This window comes from Columba livia, chromosome 5 (assembly GCF_036013475.1).
Source record: "Columba livia isolate bColLiv1 breed racing homer chromosome 5, bColLiv1.pat.W.v2, whole genome shotgun sequence".
Lineage (NCBI taxonomy): Eukaryota > Metazoa > Chordata > Aves > Columbiformes > Columbidae > Columba > Columba livia.
The window spans coordinates 25,714,482-25,733,950 of NC_088606.1; the positions used below are offsets into that span (position 1 = coordinate 25,714,482).

Here is a 19,469-nt window from a genome sequence, read left to right on the forward strand (position 1 = left end):
TAGGTACATGCCCCTTTTGACATCTGATACAAAACGTGGGTGCCCAGCTCACCTTGGAGTCCAATATTTCACCAAAACACTTCAGAAAGACTCTATTCAGCATCAGGCTGGCCTCATCATTTTTCAGACATGGCTCCTTCCAAATTACCAACATCAGGGGGAGCTTGTGCCAAGGTGCAGAAACACCAGGATAAAAAGCTAAGAAAGCCAACAGAGAAAACATTTCCAGTGAAACCGATACTAGAGTTTCTCATTTCTATAATCCAACCAACTCTATTACATGAGGAAAAAGTCTACGGTTCCATTCTATGAGCTACCCACACCCGATGAATCCAACCCCCTCTAACTACATTGCACTTGCAGCTCGGTAAACAGATGCACCTGCAGGCATTATAGCAGCAGTGAATACAGAAGTCGCATTTTCAAGAAAATCCATGTACAGAGACTAATCAATTTTACTGTTCTTTCAGCCAGAACATGCTCCCTGCGCTGCAGATCATCTGAATTCACATTGAAATGCATCACAAGCCATTCTTGCATTCAACACTGCACCAGAGGTTTTATTATTACCAGTTTCTGAAGCACTGAAACAAGCTCCGTTTTCCACCAAAACAGATACAAGATGATGTATGCGTTGCAGAGGAGAATAGACTAAAATATCTAGAGAATCCAATGCACAGACAAATCCCTTCAATACAGTGTGCTTAAAGAGAGCTAAAGGAACTCCCCAAACCCAGATACCACAGACCTGATTTAAGCAGGGGAAAACAAAACACACCAAAACCTAAAATCAGATTGCATCAAACGATCAGGAACACAACGACCAGCTTGGGAAGGAAGAAAACCTAGACCTTAACTCTGGGTGAGAGAAAAATACCACTATAACACATAGCTGGCAAAGGGAAGGAAGAAAAAAATCAACAGCAATAAGAAAGAGATGCAAAGAAGTAGCTGCTCTATTTAGTTACACCCACCTCTCCCAGCTACTAAAAAAATTTGCCCCCAGCACCTAAATCACTCCTCAGCATAGTGGATTATTAATTACATTAACTCTGAGTGAGGCCAGCTGGCTTCTTTCTGATTCTTTCAGTCTGCAGTAGCCATCTGAGCAACATCCCAAAATGCCTTAGAGGGACTCATCACACTTCTGACACTTAACACTGGTAAAAATGAAGGCAATTAGAAGGTAAGTGTCTCTGTTTTGGGGGGCTACACCCATTCTCCAAAAGGTGTTCACAGTGCATGCAGCCACAGCATAGGGAAATGCCATGGGATCAGCCTAACACACCCCCACAGGAGAGAGCAAGCGTGATCCCCCACGAGTTCTTGACTTGCTCCTTGAAAGTAATCTACTTTGATAATAACTGGAGAAACACCTCAATGTGTTTTTTAAAAACATCAAGTGTCCTAATGTGTCTGATGAGGACTCATCAGCAGTTGCAGGTACCTGCACTAACACGAGCGCCCCTGGGACCTTGCCTGTGAAACTTCCGTGGCTTTATCCTAACGTTGTTAGTTAACCCAACAGCAAGCAAAATAAACAGCTCAAACTGGTCTTTATTTACATGCTGAGGGTGGGACAAATAAGCAAAAGCATGTGGTTGCAAAAGCATCACCTTGCTTGGAGTGGAACGGTGAGAAAGCAAACCACTGCAGGGTCCCGAGGTCCCCTGACATTGAATCACCCCCTCCTGATGGGTTGTCGGGTTTTCTTCCACCAACCCACCTGCCACCAGCCTGGCCGAGGGCGAGGAACAGGATTCCTCCCCCAGAAACACGGGAGGAAGAAAGAGACAGACTTTTGACTGCAGGCGTGTCTGTAAGCGACCAGCCAGGCTGCCACCACATGGCGGGCGATCAGGAGGCCAAACCGCCCGGGGAAACGTGCCTCGGGCAGCCACAGGGCAGGCCACCGGCCCCGCAGTGCCCCGGGGCCCGCCCAGGCCGAGGGCAGGGACGGCGGGCGCTGAGTGTGCGGCCGCGGCAGCAGGGACACGAACAGCCAGCCCAAGGAAAACCAGCCTCTGTGGGGACTCCTGAGCTTAGCCCCCGCCTGACAAAGGAGAGCAAACCCGAAAAGCCAGGACTGGGGAAACACCCTGGAAACCCGTCAGCCCAGCCCCACGTTCCCTGCTCTGCTCGCCCAACTCCACTGCAGCAGCAGCCCGATCCCTCCCAGGGTCATAGAAGCATAGAATCATTTCAGTTGGAAAAGACCCTCAGGATCATCGAGTCCAACCATAACCTAACCTTAACTCTGGCACTAAACCATGTCCCTAAGAACCTCATCTAAACATCTTTTAAACACTTCCAAGGATGGTGACTCCACCACTTCCCTGGGCAGCATGATCCAGGGTCTCTGGGTCCTGCTCAGGATAAACAACCCTCACAGCTTATTCCAGGGCAAACGTGCTTTGCTGGAGAGCACTGTGTTGTTTATTTAATTATTCTTCATTGGTTTATTGCTGTTTATTTTCCTCCATGACTGTCATCACTTAGGGAAGCAAACACTCTCAAGGACAAACATGCAGCTTCGTGCCTCTGTGCAAAGCTCCAGCGGCTTTGCGGGCTTTACCGAGCCAGCAGCCGAGCTGTGCCCGCGGAGGGACGCGGCCCCGGTAACACACGCACGGCAGCTGGGGCTGCTGCCACCGCCCGGCCCGGCGGGGCGGGCTCCGCGTTGCCTGGTAACCCCCGCCGGCGCAGCGCTTCCGCCATGGCGGCCCTCGCCGGAAGCGGCGGTGGCGGGCAGCCAATGGGCGGGCGGGGGCGGGGCGCCGGGCGCAGTATGGCGGCGCCGGGGGCACTGGGGCGCCTGTGGAGGTTGGCGCTGCGCAGCCGGACAAGGTACCGCACCGCGCCGGGGCCGCTTGGTCCCCTGGGCTCATCGGAGGGTGTGGTGTGTCCGTGAGTGTTGCCGCTCTGCGGCAGGGGTTGGCGGCTGCGGGGGTTGGGGCTGGGCCCGCGTCCGGGCCCCCTGCCCGGATGGGGGCTCCACTGAGGCTCCCGCTTTCCTCCTCTCCAGAGGCTGCTGGTGTCCCGCCCCGCTGTGCCCAGGCCGAGCGCTGCCGAGGCTCCCGCCGGGTCCTGCCTGTGCAGTTGCCCGCCCGCTGCGGTGGGCATCGTCCTCCTCCCAGCCGGGCCCCACGGAGAGCGACCCCGGTGACGGACAGGTCTTCCTCAGCGAGAGCTGCGTGAAGGTCAGACACACGGTGTGAACTGCGGGGTTGTCATGTGTGGGGACAGGAGCTGGACTCGATGAGCCTTGTGGGTCCCTTCCAGCTCGGGACATTCTATGGTAAGGTGGGGACCCCGGGAGGAGTTCAGGTGCCGCTGGGAGGGACTTCCAAACTGCCTGGCCTCCTGTGGTGTTTGAGTGTTTGCCAGGGTGTTCAGCAGGTCTTTTAATCCTCTTCTTTTACTTTGCAGAGGCTGCTGGAGATCACAGAAGGTTCAGAGTTTCTTAGGCTGCAGGTGGAAGGAGGTGGCTGCTCTGGATTCCAGTACAAGTTTTCCTTGGATACAGTTATCAACCCTGATGACAGGCAAGGGCAAAGGGGTGTAGTGGTGGTCAGGTGTGACTTCTTTGCAAAGGTGACATGATAGTATCTTGCACTGAAGGGAAGAAACATGTGAGATAATGAAAGTGTGCAGGCTGTGTTTCTCTGTCGAGTCTGCAACACAGTTAACGGTTAAATATGCTGCTTTTCTGCAGGGTGTTTGAACAAGGTGGTGCACGTGTGGTCGTGGATGTGGACAGCCTGGCCTTTGTGAAAGGTTCCATGGTGGACTTCAGCCAAGAGCTGATTCGCAGCTCCTTCCAAGTGGTGAGCAACCCTCAGGCAGAGAAGGGCTGCTCATGTGGGACTTCATTCTCTGTCAAATTCTGACTGGACTTCCTATGGATGGACACTGTCTGCAGACACTTCCTGGCAATCTTCAGAAAGTTTTTGCTTGTTCTTTTTCCATCTGCTCCCTTTCATCTCCCTTACCCTGTAATACAGCTGTTAAAAGTGACTCAGGCTCCAGGCAAACACACGTACAGCTGATCTCCAAGCCTTGTTGGCTCTTCCTTCAGAAACATGAAGTAGCCATGAGCACGCACATTGGAGCATCTTCAGCACCTTGTAAACCACCAGCCAGGTGGTGCTGACTGTCCTACCCTGTCTGGAACGTGGAGCCACTTATCACTTGTCTCTGGAAGAGATGGCTGTATCTATGTGTATGTGTTTATTGAAAGTTGTTACTAAAAACAAGCCTTTGAGGTTGATCAGTACTGCTCCTGCATTCCCATGTGGGTAGAATTTGGGTTCTTTCAGGCTACTGTTGCTTATCTCTTGTCTTCCAGCTGAGTGGGACTCAGAGTCTCTCTTCCATACACCTCTCAGTGTTGTTGGTTCTCCACTCCCCAACTCAGTGGGCTTTTCCAGATACTTTGCTGTTCTCTTATCCAGCAGTCTTATTTGCGTCCCAGAAACCTACAGTGCTTTTGCTGGGGTGAAAGATTTTACTTGTTCAGAGTAAGTGAAGCTGAAAAAGTGCAGTAGGAAGAATTAATGGTGTATTTCTTCTATTTAAAAAAAAGAAAAAGCTTTTGTGTGTTTATGTATATAAATAAATAAAGTGCACGGCCCTCCCATCCCATAGTGCTATTTTAGACTGTTCCTAGACCTGACTTGGAATTTTAGGTCATACAAACTCTTGGGTTTCATAACCCATCTGCTGTCTTCCTTTCCTAGCAGGAAGGGAAGTTCAGCTGACACAGACTACTTAAGGGTCCTCAAGTTCTTTAGGCTTATTTATCTGGGAATCTTTTCCACAAATTGCTTCACTGTTTAATCTGTGTCTAACTTGTGCCTGGTTTGCTGAAATAATGAAACAGCTTTTTTCCTTTCTGAAAATCCCATGGAATGGGAAATGCAGAAGTTTCCAGAAGAACATCCTTTTGATTAGTTGTTCTCTGCAGTGTTTTATCTGCCACTAGATGTCTTTTAAATCAAAGTGATTCACCTGCTTCTGAGTGAAAGGAGAAATGGGGAAGCTATTTTTGTCCCCTCTCTTGTATTTTATCTGATTATAACCAAATTGTTTAAGACTGAAGTCTTTCATGTGAGTGTGGGAGCTCTGCATTACTTTGGTCTCAAGGAAACTGCTTGTGGCAAATCACAAGCTTTTTACGACTCCATGCCACAGCCAGTTTTGTTGTGAAGTTTCCCAGATGCCTTTCTAAACTCGTCAGCAGTGCATACATTCAGTGCTGATCTGCCTATTGATTTCTGGTGCTCAGAATGTTTATAGTCAGCTAGTTTCAGTTTTATCTGTAGATGTTACGGGAGTTTATATGTGATCTGTTCTGTCTTTGTCACATGGGGAATATGGATGGGATTTGGAGCAGCAGCTCTTTTGGTTTAGTCCTTTCCATTTCGTTTTCCTGCAGTCAACAAGTTCTACCTAGTTATGTTGCTATCAGAGGGAGCTGCATGTTGCACTCTTATGTTTTGTAAAAGGGAGTAAAAGGATGCGACTAAAAGACTTGTCTCAACCCCTGCAGGATGTTTTTGCCTTACACTTATGTTCCCAGGTCTTGAATGTGATGTCAGCCAGAATTGCCCTTGAAAAGTGTAAGAATTAAAAGTTCATGCAGGTAGAAGACACTAGCTAAACTCGTTTTCTTTCAGCTGCATAACTGAGCAATGAAAGCTGATGGGAGGAATTGCTTTCTGAACCAGAAAGTACAGATCCATTCTTCATCTGTGTTAGACAGTCTGACCTTGGTCAAGTCTCTTTTGGGATCTTTCATGGGAAATAAAAGTGCAGAAGTAGTGCTGGGGAGGTAGCAAACTGGCAGCTACTGAGGCTTTTTTCCCTAAACCAGAGCCTACCTTCAGCCCCTGTAAGCCTGCAGCCTTCGTATTGAATCAAAATGTGCTGTGTCTGTTCAACCCAGCCAGGTTCCACCTGCCTTCACTCTGTGCTGATGAAGTAACTTGAGCAAGTGCTGTCCTTGTGGGGTGCCACCCTTGTCAGAGAATCTGCTTCCTCCTGCCTGGTACAGAGGATGAGGCTTTGGGTCCCTACCAGTGTCACTGGCAGCGTTGTTGGGCTCACGGGAAGCTTGCACGTGTGGGTTGCTCTGCCTGTCGTTCTGGCAGTACTGCTCTAACTGCACTAGGTGGACCCCGTACTCCTTGGGAGTTGCTGCGCTGGATGTGTACAGGCATTTTGACTTCCGTCTGGGGTGAGGTTGGGTCTGCTCCTTGCAGGACCTAGGCAAGAGCAAAAGTTTCTTTGCAACTGCCTGTTTTGGAGGCAGGGTGGAGCTGAGTTTGTTTGGTATTGCAGCAGTGTGGTCTCTAGTTCTGAGAAGCTGCTAGGAGCTGGAGAGGTTCCAGCTGTACAACACGTTGTGCTTGGCCTCCCAGTCCTACTTCCTGGGAGCAGCTGTAATCTACTGGCCAAAGCTTCCAGTTGTCCAGCTCCCAGCCAGAATGGGTACAAAGGGCTGTCTGTCACCTCCAGACTCCTTCTGACTCTTAAAAAAGCATGTCAGTGCTTTAGAGATTGCTGACTTCCTAGACATAGACAGTAGTTCTTAAAGGGGGTTGCATTAGCAGAGTGGGGTGAATGTGACCTGGGTGAATTTTGGCTGGCTCCTACAGAAGAAAAATAAAGCCTGTCAAGGTTTGTACACTGAATAGCCTCAGGGGGCAAAGGTGGCATGACACTGTAGGCTGTGGGGCAAGAGGAGTAGTGCCAAGAGCAGGGTACGGAGGACTATAGGGGGAATCTGGTTCTGCCAGGGCCGTGAGGAACTGCCAAGGCATGCCTGTGAGGTGCCCAGTGTGGGGATGGGTGGGAACCCTTGCACTGAACAGCTGAGAAAAAGTGGGAGTACAGAGCTGGAGGTGCTGCCTTAGCTTCATTGCCAGTGAGAAACTGCAGTGGAAAATCTTTCTCTTCTCCCACATGAAGAAGGAGGATTCTCTCAGTTCACCCACCTGACAAGGAATAAATGATCAAGAAAGATATTTATGGAAACCTGCGTTAGGATGAAACTTCAAGGGAAAAGGGCATAATCATCAGTGTCACCGACAGGCGGGTAGAAGAAAATGGAATAGAAATCCTCACATTGTTAAGGGCTTGCTGGAGCTCTGCAGGGACTTGTTAGTAGGTGACCAGCACATCCTCAGCCTGTGACTCGGGCTCTGTTTTTCAAGTTAGGCATCTACCATCGCTTGTTAACTGAGGGTTCTTCTTCTAGGTGACAAACCAGGCACTGGTAGAGAAATGGCAGATTTTTGTCGTGCTCCCTTTCTCATGGTTTAGGGATATGCATGAGAATACTGTGTTCACCTTGGTGGGCTTCTGCATGGTATTACTTCTTACAAAGAGCGTTTGGGGGTGAGTGGCTCCTATAAGACTGAGGGCAGATGTTAGGGGAACAGCTGGCCCTCTCATCCCAAAGGTTTCGTCTGCAAAATTTTGCTAAGTTCAGTCCTATCCCTTGTGAAATTCTATGTCTGTACAGAGCTGTTGGGTGAGTCAGGAGGACAGCTGGGTGTGAGGAGCCAGTACCTCCCCAATGACACCCACTGGGGCTTCTGCTGCCCCCACACAGCAGTAAAATTCCTGCCTTCTTAGGGTTTGCCTGAATCAAGCACCTGGGGGAGGAATCACTGTACAGCGGAGGAGGCAATAACAGGAAGGCAGAAGTGCGTGAAAGAAAGCTCTTGTCTGTGTCCCACACTGGGCAGGCAACTGCTTTTATATAAAAACTGTCTCCAGTCTTGCAAACATTTTGAACGTCCACTGGCAGCTGGAAGTGAAAAACAGAGTGGTATAAACTCTACCATTCACACCCATAGCTGGGACTGGCCAGAGGAGTTTGTTGGATTCAGAGCAAGCACATTCTACTTCCAGGATGAGTTGCTAGAGCGCATGCTTGAGGGCTGAACCGCATGCTCTCTCCACGAGCAAACACAGCAGAGGGTGTGATATGATGTGCACCATTTTGATGCTTTGTTCTTATTGCCTGTTTTCATGCACACCAGCGAAAGTGCTCACCCAGCATTCACCACGCTTCTCTGGAACAGGCTGGAGCTGCCAGAGAGGCTGGCGACAGAGCAAGGGATAACCTCGTGTAATGGGGTGTGCGATACGGCTGTCAGCCAGCCTGGAAAAAGAGCTGCAATTCAAGGAAATGGAGCATTGACAAGAATAAGCGGCGGCCACCTGTATTGTATCAAACTCTTCCATTTGGGTAATCTTTTTATTGCTACTTTTTTTTTTTTTTTTTTTTTGAAAAGAGGATGAATCCTTGAACCAGGCCCCATTAGGGGCTAGGTATAGGATTAATGGTGCAGTTTGGATCTTGCTGGATTTTGAAGAATGTTTGCTCAGTGTGGTTTCCAGGATTAGGCTGCCACAGGCAGATATCTGCCCAGGAAACAGCTCCATAGGTCGTGGACTTGGGCTGGGTTTAGCATCCAGCCATGGACAGAAACGAAGCTGTTCCTGACAGGGAGATGGGCCATCACTCTCAGGTGGTGATTCCTGGCCCTGTGAAGAGCAGTCTATGCGTGGTGCTTCTGCCTTTGTCCTTCCCAGCACTAGGACGGCTCTTAATATTTCCTGCTTGAGCAGTAAGAGTTTATGGCCCTAGTCTTTGTGGTTGATTAGAGCCCAAGTTTGTGCCCCTGTTTTAATCAGTGCTCATTTACCTTTGGCATCCTTCAGAGGAACCGAATGGTATGTCTTTCAGTTGCCATGGAAACAGTGAGACTAAATGCACATTTCCATGGCAACCTGCCATTATCTTCAGCTCTATCTGTGGGTCTCATTTTCTGACCATGGGGGTGGGGTGGTGAAAATGGAACTTCATCTCTTAGAAAAATATATTTTTTTTTTTTAAAAAGGGGGGTGGGGAGGAAGACAGATGCTCCCATCACTGCCACCCCCTTTCCTTCTCTGGCTCAGGCTTGGTGCTGAGAAGGGCCTGTGACTTCTGCTGCCATCCTGAGCGCTGGGGCTCTGAGGTATTATCTTCAGCTCCTTCTTCACCCTTCTAAAAATAGAGATGCTCAGAACAATTTGATGACGATGTTCCAACGCTTCTCTGAGTTCTTTGTTTCCTCAACTAACGCTCCCAGAAAAGGCCCTTGAAGTTAATTGAACTTTCCAGTGTGTTCCAAAGGTCAACATGTCCCAGCTCCCTTTGGTCCAAAGGGCCAAGGGTTAATTACGAGGTCTAAGACTCCAAGGAGAAGCCTTTTTCTGCTGGGACCAGAGGTGCCAGGGCAAGTCACATTAACCTCAGCAGCAAGGGACCTTCTTGCAATGGGGGCAGCATGGGCTGCTCCAGGAGGTCATGCCCAACAGAGAGTTAGGGATCAAAGGCGATGCTTATCCATTAAATGTGTGACTCAGGGGATACAGGATAGAGGAACCAGGTGTTTGCTGTACGGTGGGTCTTGCAGCCCCCTGGCCAGAAGTGCTTTTGGCCACTGCTAACATTTCTGCCTCCCCCAGCTACTGAGTCAAAAAAAGAGGACAGAATCTGCTGTACTTTGAGCAATTGCACACAGCTGTTCCTTAAGCCTATGTTCATTATTCTTGTTCTAGCTGGCTTGACCTTTAGCTAATTCCTCTTATTCACAGTCTAATCTTGGTTACTGAGGGAAAGAGCTTGTGTGTTGCACTGCTCTATCCTGATGCAATAGAGTCATCCATGGGCAGGGTATGGTAGAGCTCTCCTTCCACATCTGCCCCACTAGTCTTTCAGCAGTGGTGAAGCAGAGGGCAATAAAGCTCTGGCTGCTCAGGAGTTAGCATAGAGGCAGGTGTGGTCTTCAGAACAGGTCAGTTCAGAGGCAGGTGCTGCTCAAGCACAACTCTTCCTTTCTGCGGTCTACACAGTGCTGACTGCACATTGCAAAGAGCTGTCACTGTCAGCCTGGGTTTGTGTTGTCTCATCAAGGGTCCAGCAAAGACCAGACACTGCTGTATGTTGCTGAACTCACAGGATTTTGCCCTGGAAGAATTACTGCCTGGACACACTGCCAGGGTTTGGTTGGGACCTGTCACTTGGAAGATGCTGAGAATGGTCTGTGAGATGTGGGATCCTTGCTCCTGTGCTGTGGTGTTGAGCACTGGAACAAGCTCTGCATGGTTTGCATGGGCAGGAGCTTGCCAGAGGGTGTGCTCCTGGTGCCAGACTGCACTGGCCTGGCAGCGTAAGGTGCTGTGATGAAGAAGGTGCTGTATGAGCTCCATGTATGAGATGGTGGCTGCCTCTCGGCTGCTGTGGGGAGCAGCATGTCCTGCAGATGTGCTGCATGGCAGCCTGGGCTCCTCCTCCTGAGGATGGCTGCAGGCTGGCAGACTGGTGCCCTGAGCTAGGACCATAAGGAGGGCTGCCTGTGGACTCAGCTGTAGCCCCATTGCCATGGCTCACAGAGCCACACAGCGGGAGTGGCTTTAAGCTTTTCCCCGTGTCCATAGCGGCTGAGAAGGCGTTGACAGAGGAAGCGACACAGCCACTCATTCACCCTCTCCTTGGGACACTAGGTCAGTTCTCCCTGCTGGCGTCCTGCACTGCATCTAGGCAAGGGTGGCCGTGCTCTGGCCAGTGTGTGTGACAGGTTGTGTGGCAGGGTCCCCCTTGCCTCCCTGCCTACCCACACATGCTTGCCACAAACTTCAGGCCTGGAAGATTCGTGTTAAATATAGAAATTTTTCAGGGAAGAGCTAATAGCGTTTGGAAAAGAGAATTCGGTAGCTGCCTTTGGTGACAAAGACAGATATAATGGGATGATGCTATTGTTAGCAGAATTTTAGCTACCAGTGCCTGTGAGAGCTTAGTGGGGAACAGGGAAACAGTGGGAATGTGTGGCAGATTCCTCAGCCTCTTAATAGAACACTTGCCCCTGCTGCCACTGTCCTATGTTCCCAGATAACAGGCACAGGCCAGAAATAGGACTGCCATGGTGAAAGAAGTTACTTAATCCTCTTCGAGCTAAGCTAAAACATATCAGTGAAGAGCCAATTTACAGGGCAGAGCTGATTTACACGGGGGAAAAAATGTGTCTGCAAATCAAATAGAGCTGCAGCACTGTGAGGGAGCGAAGATAAAATGGGCTGGTATGGGAGAAGGGGAAATAACACAAAGAGATGCTCAGGGGTGGAAGGCAACAGGAGGTGTGTGCTGAGCCTTCTTCAGCTCTACTGCAGAAGCAAGTTTGTGGATGGATGTGACTGTCAGGGGACAGGCGGGCACTTACATTGTACAGGTATTGTAAGAGGTAGAAGAATCTGGTAAGACCTGGGAGCCACTGAACAGACAAGAATCAGTGAAAGGATGGGGTGTAGGTCACACAGAGAAAAGTGAACAGGGTGGAGGAACAGGGAGTGGGGCAGCCAGACTGAGGGATGCAGGGGATGAGCAGAGTCTGTGCCCGTGGCCCTGCCTGCTGGGCAGCTGCCCCCTGATACACTGCCAGGGAGTGCCAGATCGATGAAGCCACTGCCCTGCTCTACTTTGCACTGGCTGAACTTTGGATGGTGACAGCTTGCAGGGAAGGACCCTCAGCAAACAGAAAGTGTCAAAAGTTTCGGAGATGAAAAACAGACCTGCTGAAGGACTGGAAAATTACCTGATTTTTCAAGGACTGGGGTCCACTGGTCTGTAGAAAAGGCAGCAGATCTGAAAAGCAAGGGTGCACAGAAATCCTCAGTCAATGCATTACGTGCTTAGGCGCATGGGCTAATTCTCCAAGCAAGCAGAGGCTCTTGTTGTAAGGAGTTGAGGAACAGACTTGTGCTGCTTGAGGATGGCCTCTTCTACAGTATGCTGGGCACTGCAGGTTGATGTCCTCTTGATCTGTGTTGGATGTGATAATTTTACAGGGCAGATGAGGCCACTGGAAGTGTCAGGTTGGGAGTGCTTCCTAAAGACTAGGGTTTGGTGGGGGAGAAAGGGAGTCCTAGCCCTTCTGGGGCTGGTCTGAACAGAAAGTAGCTGGGCAGAAGGACAGCTTATTGAGTTGTTTATCTCAAGACAAAATGAGGGTGCACATTGCACAACATACACTACACTGGGCACAGACAGGGTCTCACTTACTGCCTGAGCTCCTCATGTAATGCTCTGGTGTGAAGGGCTCACTACATTTAACCCTGCAAGCTTCTTATAGCCCAAGGGAATCTGATCACATCCTCCCAGGGATGCTGATTTGTGTCACTTGCTTTGGAACTTGTGTTTCCTTTGCCCCCTTGTCTCCTGCTCATGTTTTCTAGATGCATTTGATTTATACGTACTCATTCCCTTCCTCACAGGAATGAGTTTTGGTGCGTGTCGGTTGCATGAGAGAAAAATTGATAGTGCAGGCTGCAGAGCAAAGCAGCTGGGATCTTTCTTAGGAGAGCCGCAGTCGTTAATTTTAGGAGTCTAACTAAACCCCGGCTCAGGCAAGAAGCATTTTCTAGATCTCCCTCCTTTCTTTTGTACCTCCCTGCACAAGTTGTCACATCAAAGCTGGGATTCGGGGATGAATTGAAACGACACCCACCTTTCTGAATAAAAATGGGATGCTGAGTGCCAGGGAGCAGCTCCCTTTCTAGCTCCCTCCTTTCCCCCAGATGGGTGCGAGGGGCAGCGCCCCTCTCTCCAGTGGGGGCTGCAGACAGCCCTTGTCTGTGTCTTGGGCTTGCACCCGCTTTTCCCTGCGGTGAGTCAGCCACTGCCTCACTGAAGCCTCTCAGGTCTGATCTGAGCAACAGCCTCCTCTCACTGGCTCAGGGCTGTGCAGCCCAGCCAGTACCTGGGGGTGGCAAGTTCCCCAGTGGTCCCTGCTATTAGCAGAGTATTTTGTTAGCTGGGTATTTCAGTCACAAGCAGCCTCACATATGCATCACAGGCAAAGCTGACAGCACTGGTAAGGATTTTCTCTGTATGAATTTATCCCAGAGGGAAGAGAGTAGGGAAAGAGAGGGAGGAAACAACCTGGCGGCCTTAAAAGCCTGATGCTCCCTATGTGTGTGCCTCTCTGATATGTTTCTGAGTGCTGATCCCAGTACAGGCTGTGCTGTTGCCCTGTTTCAGAGACTGCCTACACAGATAACCTCATCTTAATGTCGCTGGCTTGCTCACAACCTTTGCTCATGTCACTTTGTGACCTATAATACCGAGATAAGAGTGCTTGCCGCAGCAGGAGCCTGCCTGCATTAACAACTAAGTGATACTGAAAAAGGGCTATGAACATAGGTAGATGAAGCTGATTTGGTCTCTTTGCAGAAGAAAGATATATGTGTTTTCCTCAAAGTTTCACAGGGCTGCCAGGAGATGTGTGTGCCTAGCCAAGGAAGGTACTGTCATCAGAAGCTGCTTTCAGTGCCCCAGATGGATGCTCCTGGCCTTTTGCGGGAGTCTGCGAAGGGAGAGAAAAAAATCAGGGCACCGGCTTGCTAATTAAGGGACTTTCTCTCTCTGCTGCCTTTCTGCTGCTCAGAGGGGGAGGCAGAACTGGTGCCTGATGAGAGCCTCTCACCTGTGCTGGGACCCCTCTTAAAAGCTGCTAAACATTAAAAAAAGGGAAAAAAAAAAAAAAATTAAAATCTGCAAGCACTTTGATAGTCCTCACAAGAAAGTGAAACAGAAGAGCCTTTGAGCTGCACATATAAGAATGAACCTCTGTACATCGCTGGGGGAAGAAAGGCTGGTGGAGCTGAGATCTGGCAACGGTCCCCAGCTGGCAAGGGAGGTGCTCTTCTGCCGAGAGCTCTTGTCACGCTGCAGAGACAGAGAGAGGAAAAGCACAAGATCCTCTGTAGGCAATAACTCTCAAACCTGCTGCGGTGTCAGTGGGATGGGGAGGGCAAGCCAACACTCGTCCCTTGTCTCTGCACAGGGCCTTGGTGCTGGACTCACCCTGGCAGAGGCACCCAGCCTCACCACATCACCCTCCTCCTGTGACACCCCTTCCTGAGGGTGACAGGAGCCTCCCAGCCAGGCAGAGTCCCTCTGTTCCACGTCCTCAGGTTTCTATAGCAATCCCTGGTGTCAGCCATGCAGGGAAACTGATGGAGGGAAATGAAAGTTTCTTTGCAACCTGAGCCAGCGGTGGAGTGGGGTGGGAGGAGAAGAGGAGCATCCTGGTGCTCCTGATGGAGGTAGCAGCACCTGTGCTGCCCCAGTTCACCCGCATCCAGGCTGGGGCACGAGGGTGTGATGGGACTGTGTAGCCCCCAGGGGCTCTGCAGGGCAGGTTTTAGGGGACTGCATGCACCCCAGAGCCAACTCCGCATGCCCCCTGCCCTGCCAGGGCACCCTCTGGGGGCTACTGATAACGAACAGATGCCACCCATGATTTTGTGTCCCCTTCTCCTGCGGCCTACATCTGTTTCCCCCACAGCCTGCTCCATTTTTCTCCCCTTGGCACGTTGTCAGTCAATGAAGTCAGAAATTAATCTTTTACTTTAATTGAAAACACGGTGTGGGGGCTAGAAAGGCACAGGCAGCCTTGAAAGCAGTGTTTTTATTCCTGGGATAGGGGAATATGGCACTGGAGTAAAAACCCAGGGAGGGAGGGGTTGGGCAATGGAGAGAACTAGGGGTATCCAAGGCAGTGGCCTGACAAGATGAAAAAGTCCTGGGAGAGCTTTCTGTGCCCTTGGGAGAGCGGATTTTATCATCTGCTGCTAACCGTTCTCACCCCTCCCCACACAGACAGGAAGAAGGGGAGACCTGCCCCTTCAAACCAAACAGAAAACTTAGGGGGCTTTCAGAAAATAAAATAAAATTAAAATGTCAATTAAAATCCCAAATGTTTCATATTATTTAGCATCTTTATAAAACAAAACAAAACAACAGGTAGATCAGCCTTGAGATGAAACTGTCACGTTGAAAGAAAGCCAAGCTCCTTCATTTAGAAAGTGTCTAAACAAAATGTTTTGACATTTTCAGGAAAAAATTATCCCATACATTTTCAGACAAAACTCGTTAACAAATGTGACTGAAAAGTTTGGCATCCTGAAAACTGTATCTTGAGGCAAGCTCAGCACGTGCCAAACATCTTTCATATGCTCCTGGTCACAGCCGGGGCACCTGAAGCACAATGATGCCGGACAGAGCCTGGGGAGTTGCCCCAGGAGCAGAGCTGCCCAGGGATGCTCAGTGCAGGCTGGGCAGGTCCTGGCCGTGCCCAGGGCAGCTCCTCGTGGCTGCCTTGGGTGTCACCCCGACCCAGCTCCTGCCTGCACCTCCTGCCCAGGGCGGGAGGGATGGCACAGCCACCTGCATGTCAACCTGCCTCCTCCTGCCTTTGGCTCAAGCCACAGCTCTGCTGCAGGCATGAAAGCTGGAGCTCTGATCATTTTTAGCGTATGATGGTGGGGAAAGAAACTATAAATAAGTCAGAGCCATCCTTCAATGGCTCGTGCAGTGTGGGCAAGAGAAACACGGAGGTTTCTGGCATAATCATGCTCCTGAGTGCACAATTTCCTGATCAGACAGATAGGAGCAGGGATGGGAGTAGAATATTGTATCCCTGCCTGGCCTGTTGACAAGCGTACATGCTTTTTGGCAGCAAGATTAGATGACAAAAGGAAATTGCCATTTACAACGGCAGCATAACAGTGTCCGCTGAGACCTGTCCTCCAGGCAGCAGCTGCTGTTCAGCTTGAGCCACCCACACCCCTCTCCCCTATTCCCACTTCGGGCCCCCAGCACCTTAGAGAGGCTAAGGGCGTGTGTCGGGGGGGGTGGACGGCGGGCGAAATTCACAATTGCCCACGGCAGGCAGGGCTGAGCTGTCTGGGCTTGTTTCCAGCTTGGTAAAGCAGATCTTTACAAGGTATGCCCTTGAGGTGGGAGGGTGACCAAAGCCGGTGCCAGGCAGGACCCTCTGCATCATTTCAGGGCTTAAATAGCGTAATGCTCACCCATCTCAATAACCTGTTCTGCCACACTAGGACACCTGAGAGTCTCTGACCTATTTCCATGAATTCAGCATTTTCCCATCTTCACCACGTCTGCTCCCACAGCCCGGAGAAAGGAAGGAGGGGCTTGGCGGAGGAAGTGTGAGGAAAACGCATCTGCAAAGGTAAGAGAGAGGAAAGGAAGCAGCAGATGTGACTTGAGCTGTCTGTAAATCCTCAGAGGGACCAAAAGACTGCTGAAAGCGTCTGCTCTGAAGCAGCTCGCTCCCAGGAATACCTCATCTCACTGCAACATTATTGACACCAGCACTCCCAAACCACTGGCTGTGGGAAGGCAATGGGAGCGTGATGTGTGCCCTGAGGGTCTCTCAGCCCTGACAGCTACCAGGGACTTTTTCCTTAAGTCAAAGCAGGCTTCAGAATCAACATCATTCCCTTCTGGGGGGCTGAGACATCCCCTGGGCCTGGCTGCTCCAAACTAAGCCATACATAGCAGCAAAGAGACAGAGATAAAGCTTCACACTGGGCCTCAGGTCTTCTCTCAGTAGTTATTCCTGCTTTAATAGAAAATAGTCCAAGAAATAAAGCTGGATTCTGCCCACAGCCTGGGCCAAGTTTCCCTGCAGCAGCCAAGGACCAGGGCTGGGTGCCCGGTGGCTGTGGTGGCTGCCATGGCAGCTGTGTAACCCCGAGCAGAGGGATGGAGAGGCCAAGCGGCTGTGCTCACTGCCCGCCTGGCTCCCAGCGCTGCTGCCTGCAAAGCCTTTTAGAAGAAAATGCTGTTTGTTCTGACATTTAGAATAGATTAAAAATCGTTACAGGCTCTTCTGGAACATTTTAGAAGGTGAAGCTATTGATTTAAAAACTCGGCACCAGTTTTGTAAGAGAGGAGAAATCTCCCCAGCTTCCTTCTGCGAACACAAGTGCCTGGTCCTGGCTGAGGCAGCAGGACGTTTATCACCATGCCACCCTTCATCCCCAATTCATCTCATTCCTAGCTCACAAAAGCCTCCCAGTATGCAGGACATTTTCAGTCTCTTCCATTTTTTGGAATGTAGTCGTGAGGGCTGACAGCACTATCACCGTGCCAAGTGTTTGTGCCATCAGAGAAACAGTGGCCCGGTCCTCAGTGCCTCATGAGGCTTTTTACACACTGAGGACTCTGTGTTCAAGGAGCAACTTCACCCCTGCCACCATTTATATCTCTTCCTGACTTTGCCACCTTGACCTCAGATGCCATTTCCACCGGCACAGCATAGCATCCCACTTTGGCTCATTGTCCTGATGGCGATTAATAACTTCCCTGGTTTTAGTCTAAGCACAGGCAAAGGTCTTTCCCTCTTCTTCATGCCTATTTTCCCACCTGCACACTCACCTGCTCCAGCTTTGGTTGCAGAGTTGGAGAGCTGCTCAAATTTTCCCTGTTTGAGTTTTGCCCTCTTGGCTGCCAGGGCTACTGGGACCTCCACTTTCATCACCAGCAGCTCACTTTGGGAGACAAGGGACATCCAGCCTACTTTGGTGAGTACATGGACTTATTTGGTACCTCCAGCCACTGTTGAGGACCAAGATGCTCAAGTGCATATAGCTCTGCCATAACATGGATTCATGTCCCAGGCCATCTGCGAGAGCAGCCAGAAAACAGGGGGACAAGTGAAGACCTCAGTCCTGAGTGAAGGCCTTTTGTCACACTGAGACAGGGGACCAAAGACATCACAGCAGCACTATGCCCAGCAGAGGGTGATAGCCAAGCTGTTGCCAGCTTAAACAGACCCATGTGCCATGATGGCTTCACCTTGGCTTGGATTTTCTCTACCAGTCTGGGTGTTTTGCACTCTTGATGAAGGAGCAGAGGTGATGGGGTGCCAGGCAGTGCTAGTGCAGGCAGTGAGGGCTCAGGACCTGAGTGGGTGGGCGAGCATCTCACACCCTGCCTGAGCCCCCACGCTGTGCTCACTGTCAGATGCCAGCCAGCTGTGCTTGGACACTGCATGGGGCTCTTTAGGGGCACGATGGCTCCCTTGCTCAGCTCCTCAGAGCATATCCATGCCTGCCAGGAGCAGGCAGGTCCCCCACGTGGCAGGAGGCAGGACATCAGTGCAGCAAACTGCAGCGGTGCTCAGCCCCTCAAAATTCTTCCCCCGTCAGCAGAAGTGAAATTAAATTGCCTCTGCTGCTGGCTCCAGAGTGAGCTCATATCTCTTGCCCCCTCATCAGGGCAGATACGAAGTTTCTTATCTGTTAAGTAGAACAGTGCTGCACTTTGATCCATCCAATTATTTTTTCCAATAAGTGTGAGAGCGGGGGCCATTTGTACAGTCAGCAGTGTGCTGCGGTGGGGGAGCCCTGTCCTGATAGGCACCTCAACCCAGTGCCCTGCACAGGATCAACCAAAACCACACCGAAGCACATGCTGTCCTGGCCAGCGTGACTCAAAAAGGGGTCTGGGGTGGAGTGCTGAGGGGATCAGGCTGGTAGGCAGGACCTTTGAAGCTTGCTGCCCACCAAGGGCATGTCCAGAAATCCTCCCCACATGGCCCCAGAGCTGTGTCCAACTTCGTCCTGGACTGGAGGCACCCCAAGCTGCAGGTGCTCTGCTCCATACTCGCAAAGCAGAGACAACACTTTCACCATCAAATACTAGTTTGTCTTCAAAGCCAGGGCAGCTGTCCCCAGAGAAGACCTAAGCACCTCCAAGGGGGGCCTGTGCTCAGCCGCAGAGCCTGGGGACCAACTCTAGTGGGTGCCCAGTCAATACCACAGCATCTAACCCAACAGAGACAACAAAATGGCAATGAAGTGGCTTTCCTGTCCCAGGTCAGAACTGAGCCCTTTCCAACAGCATCCGATGCCTGGATCACCCACCTCCAGCCTTTCTTCATTTCCAGCAAGACAGCAACCCACATCTTCTCTTCCTTGCTGCTTGGAAGTCAGTGATAGTGTGCTTAAGTGTGAGGGGGATCAGAAAAGCTGGCTTGGCTGAGGGCAGCATTGTTGTGTGGGCTTCTGGAAGCTCCAGATGGGAATGAGGGTGCAGAAGCAAGTGAGGTGCCAGAGGAGAAGGAAGAAAGATGGAACCAGAAGGAGGGAGAAAGTACACAGGAGTCCTGCAGAAAGGGGAGAAGGAAGATGAGCCAGAGGAAGAACTCTTGAAGAAGTGTTAGGGGAAGGTAGCAAAGGAGACATACAAATGAGACAAGTGGAGCCATCCCAGAAGAGTCCTGCCTGCATCGTCTTGCTCACAGTCAGGCTGGGGAGAAGACCTGGCATAGATTTATGAGGTGTTGCAATGGCTGCACCCCCTCACCATTGCCCCTGTAGCCATCCCCGCACGCCAAGGCCCTGACCGGGACGGGGTGAGGCTCCCTTCCTTTGTCGCTCCTCTGTGGGCTGAGCAAGCTCCCCAGGAGGGTGCCTGCAGCTCAGGCTGCCGCAGCAGTGGGGCTAAAGACAGTTGGGACAGTGCCATCTGCTGCTGGGGACTTGGGTCCTCCCTATGTGCTCAGAGTGGCCCCTATCAGATTTTTCTTTCCCTCCCT

The 19,469-nt window shown here is 50.8% G+C and overlaps 1 protein-coding gene across 2 annotated transcripts; it reads left to right on the top strand.

Moving 5' to 3' along the window:
- Positions 1-2,701: 2,701 nt before the first annotated feature.
- Positions 2,702-4,639, top strand: ISCA2 (iron-sulfur cluster assembly 2). 2 transcript variants are annotated; one of them, XM_065063943.1, is made up of 4 exons: positions 2,702-2,907; positions 3,026-3,200; positions 3,430-3,545; positions 3,716-4,639. In XM_065063943.1, the coding sequence occupies exons 1-4, from the start codon at positions 2,717-2,719 to the stop codon at positions 3,888-3,890; spliced, it is 657 nt and encodes a 218-aa protein (XP_064920015.1). In that variant the 5' UTR covers positions 2,702-2,716; the 3' UTR covers positions 3,891-4,639. The 2 variants fall into 2 exon arrangements, with proteins under 2 accessions (XP_064920015.1, XP_064920017.1); XM_065063945.1 differs by having other exon boundaries at positions 2,702-2,847.
- Positions 4,640-19,469: the final 14,830 nt, after the last annotated feature.

What these genes read in the sequence shown, in the direction of transcription:
- ISCA2 (XM_065063943.1), top strand. Translation starts at nt 2,717, where the DNA reads ATGGCGGCCCTCGCCGGAAGCGGCGGTGGCGGGCAGCCAATGGGCGGG. An exon ending in TCGGAGGGTGTGGTGTGTCC is followed by an intron (nt 2,908 to 3,025) that starts GTGAGTGTTGCC and finishes CCTCCTCTCCAG; the next exon opens with AGGCTGCTGGTGTCCCGCCC. An exon ending in GTTATCAACCCTGATGACAG is followed by an intron (nt 3,546 to 3,715) that starts GCAAGGGCAAAG and finishes GCTTTTCTGCAG; the next exon opens with GGTGTTTGAACAAGGTGGTG.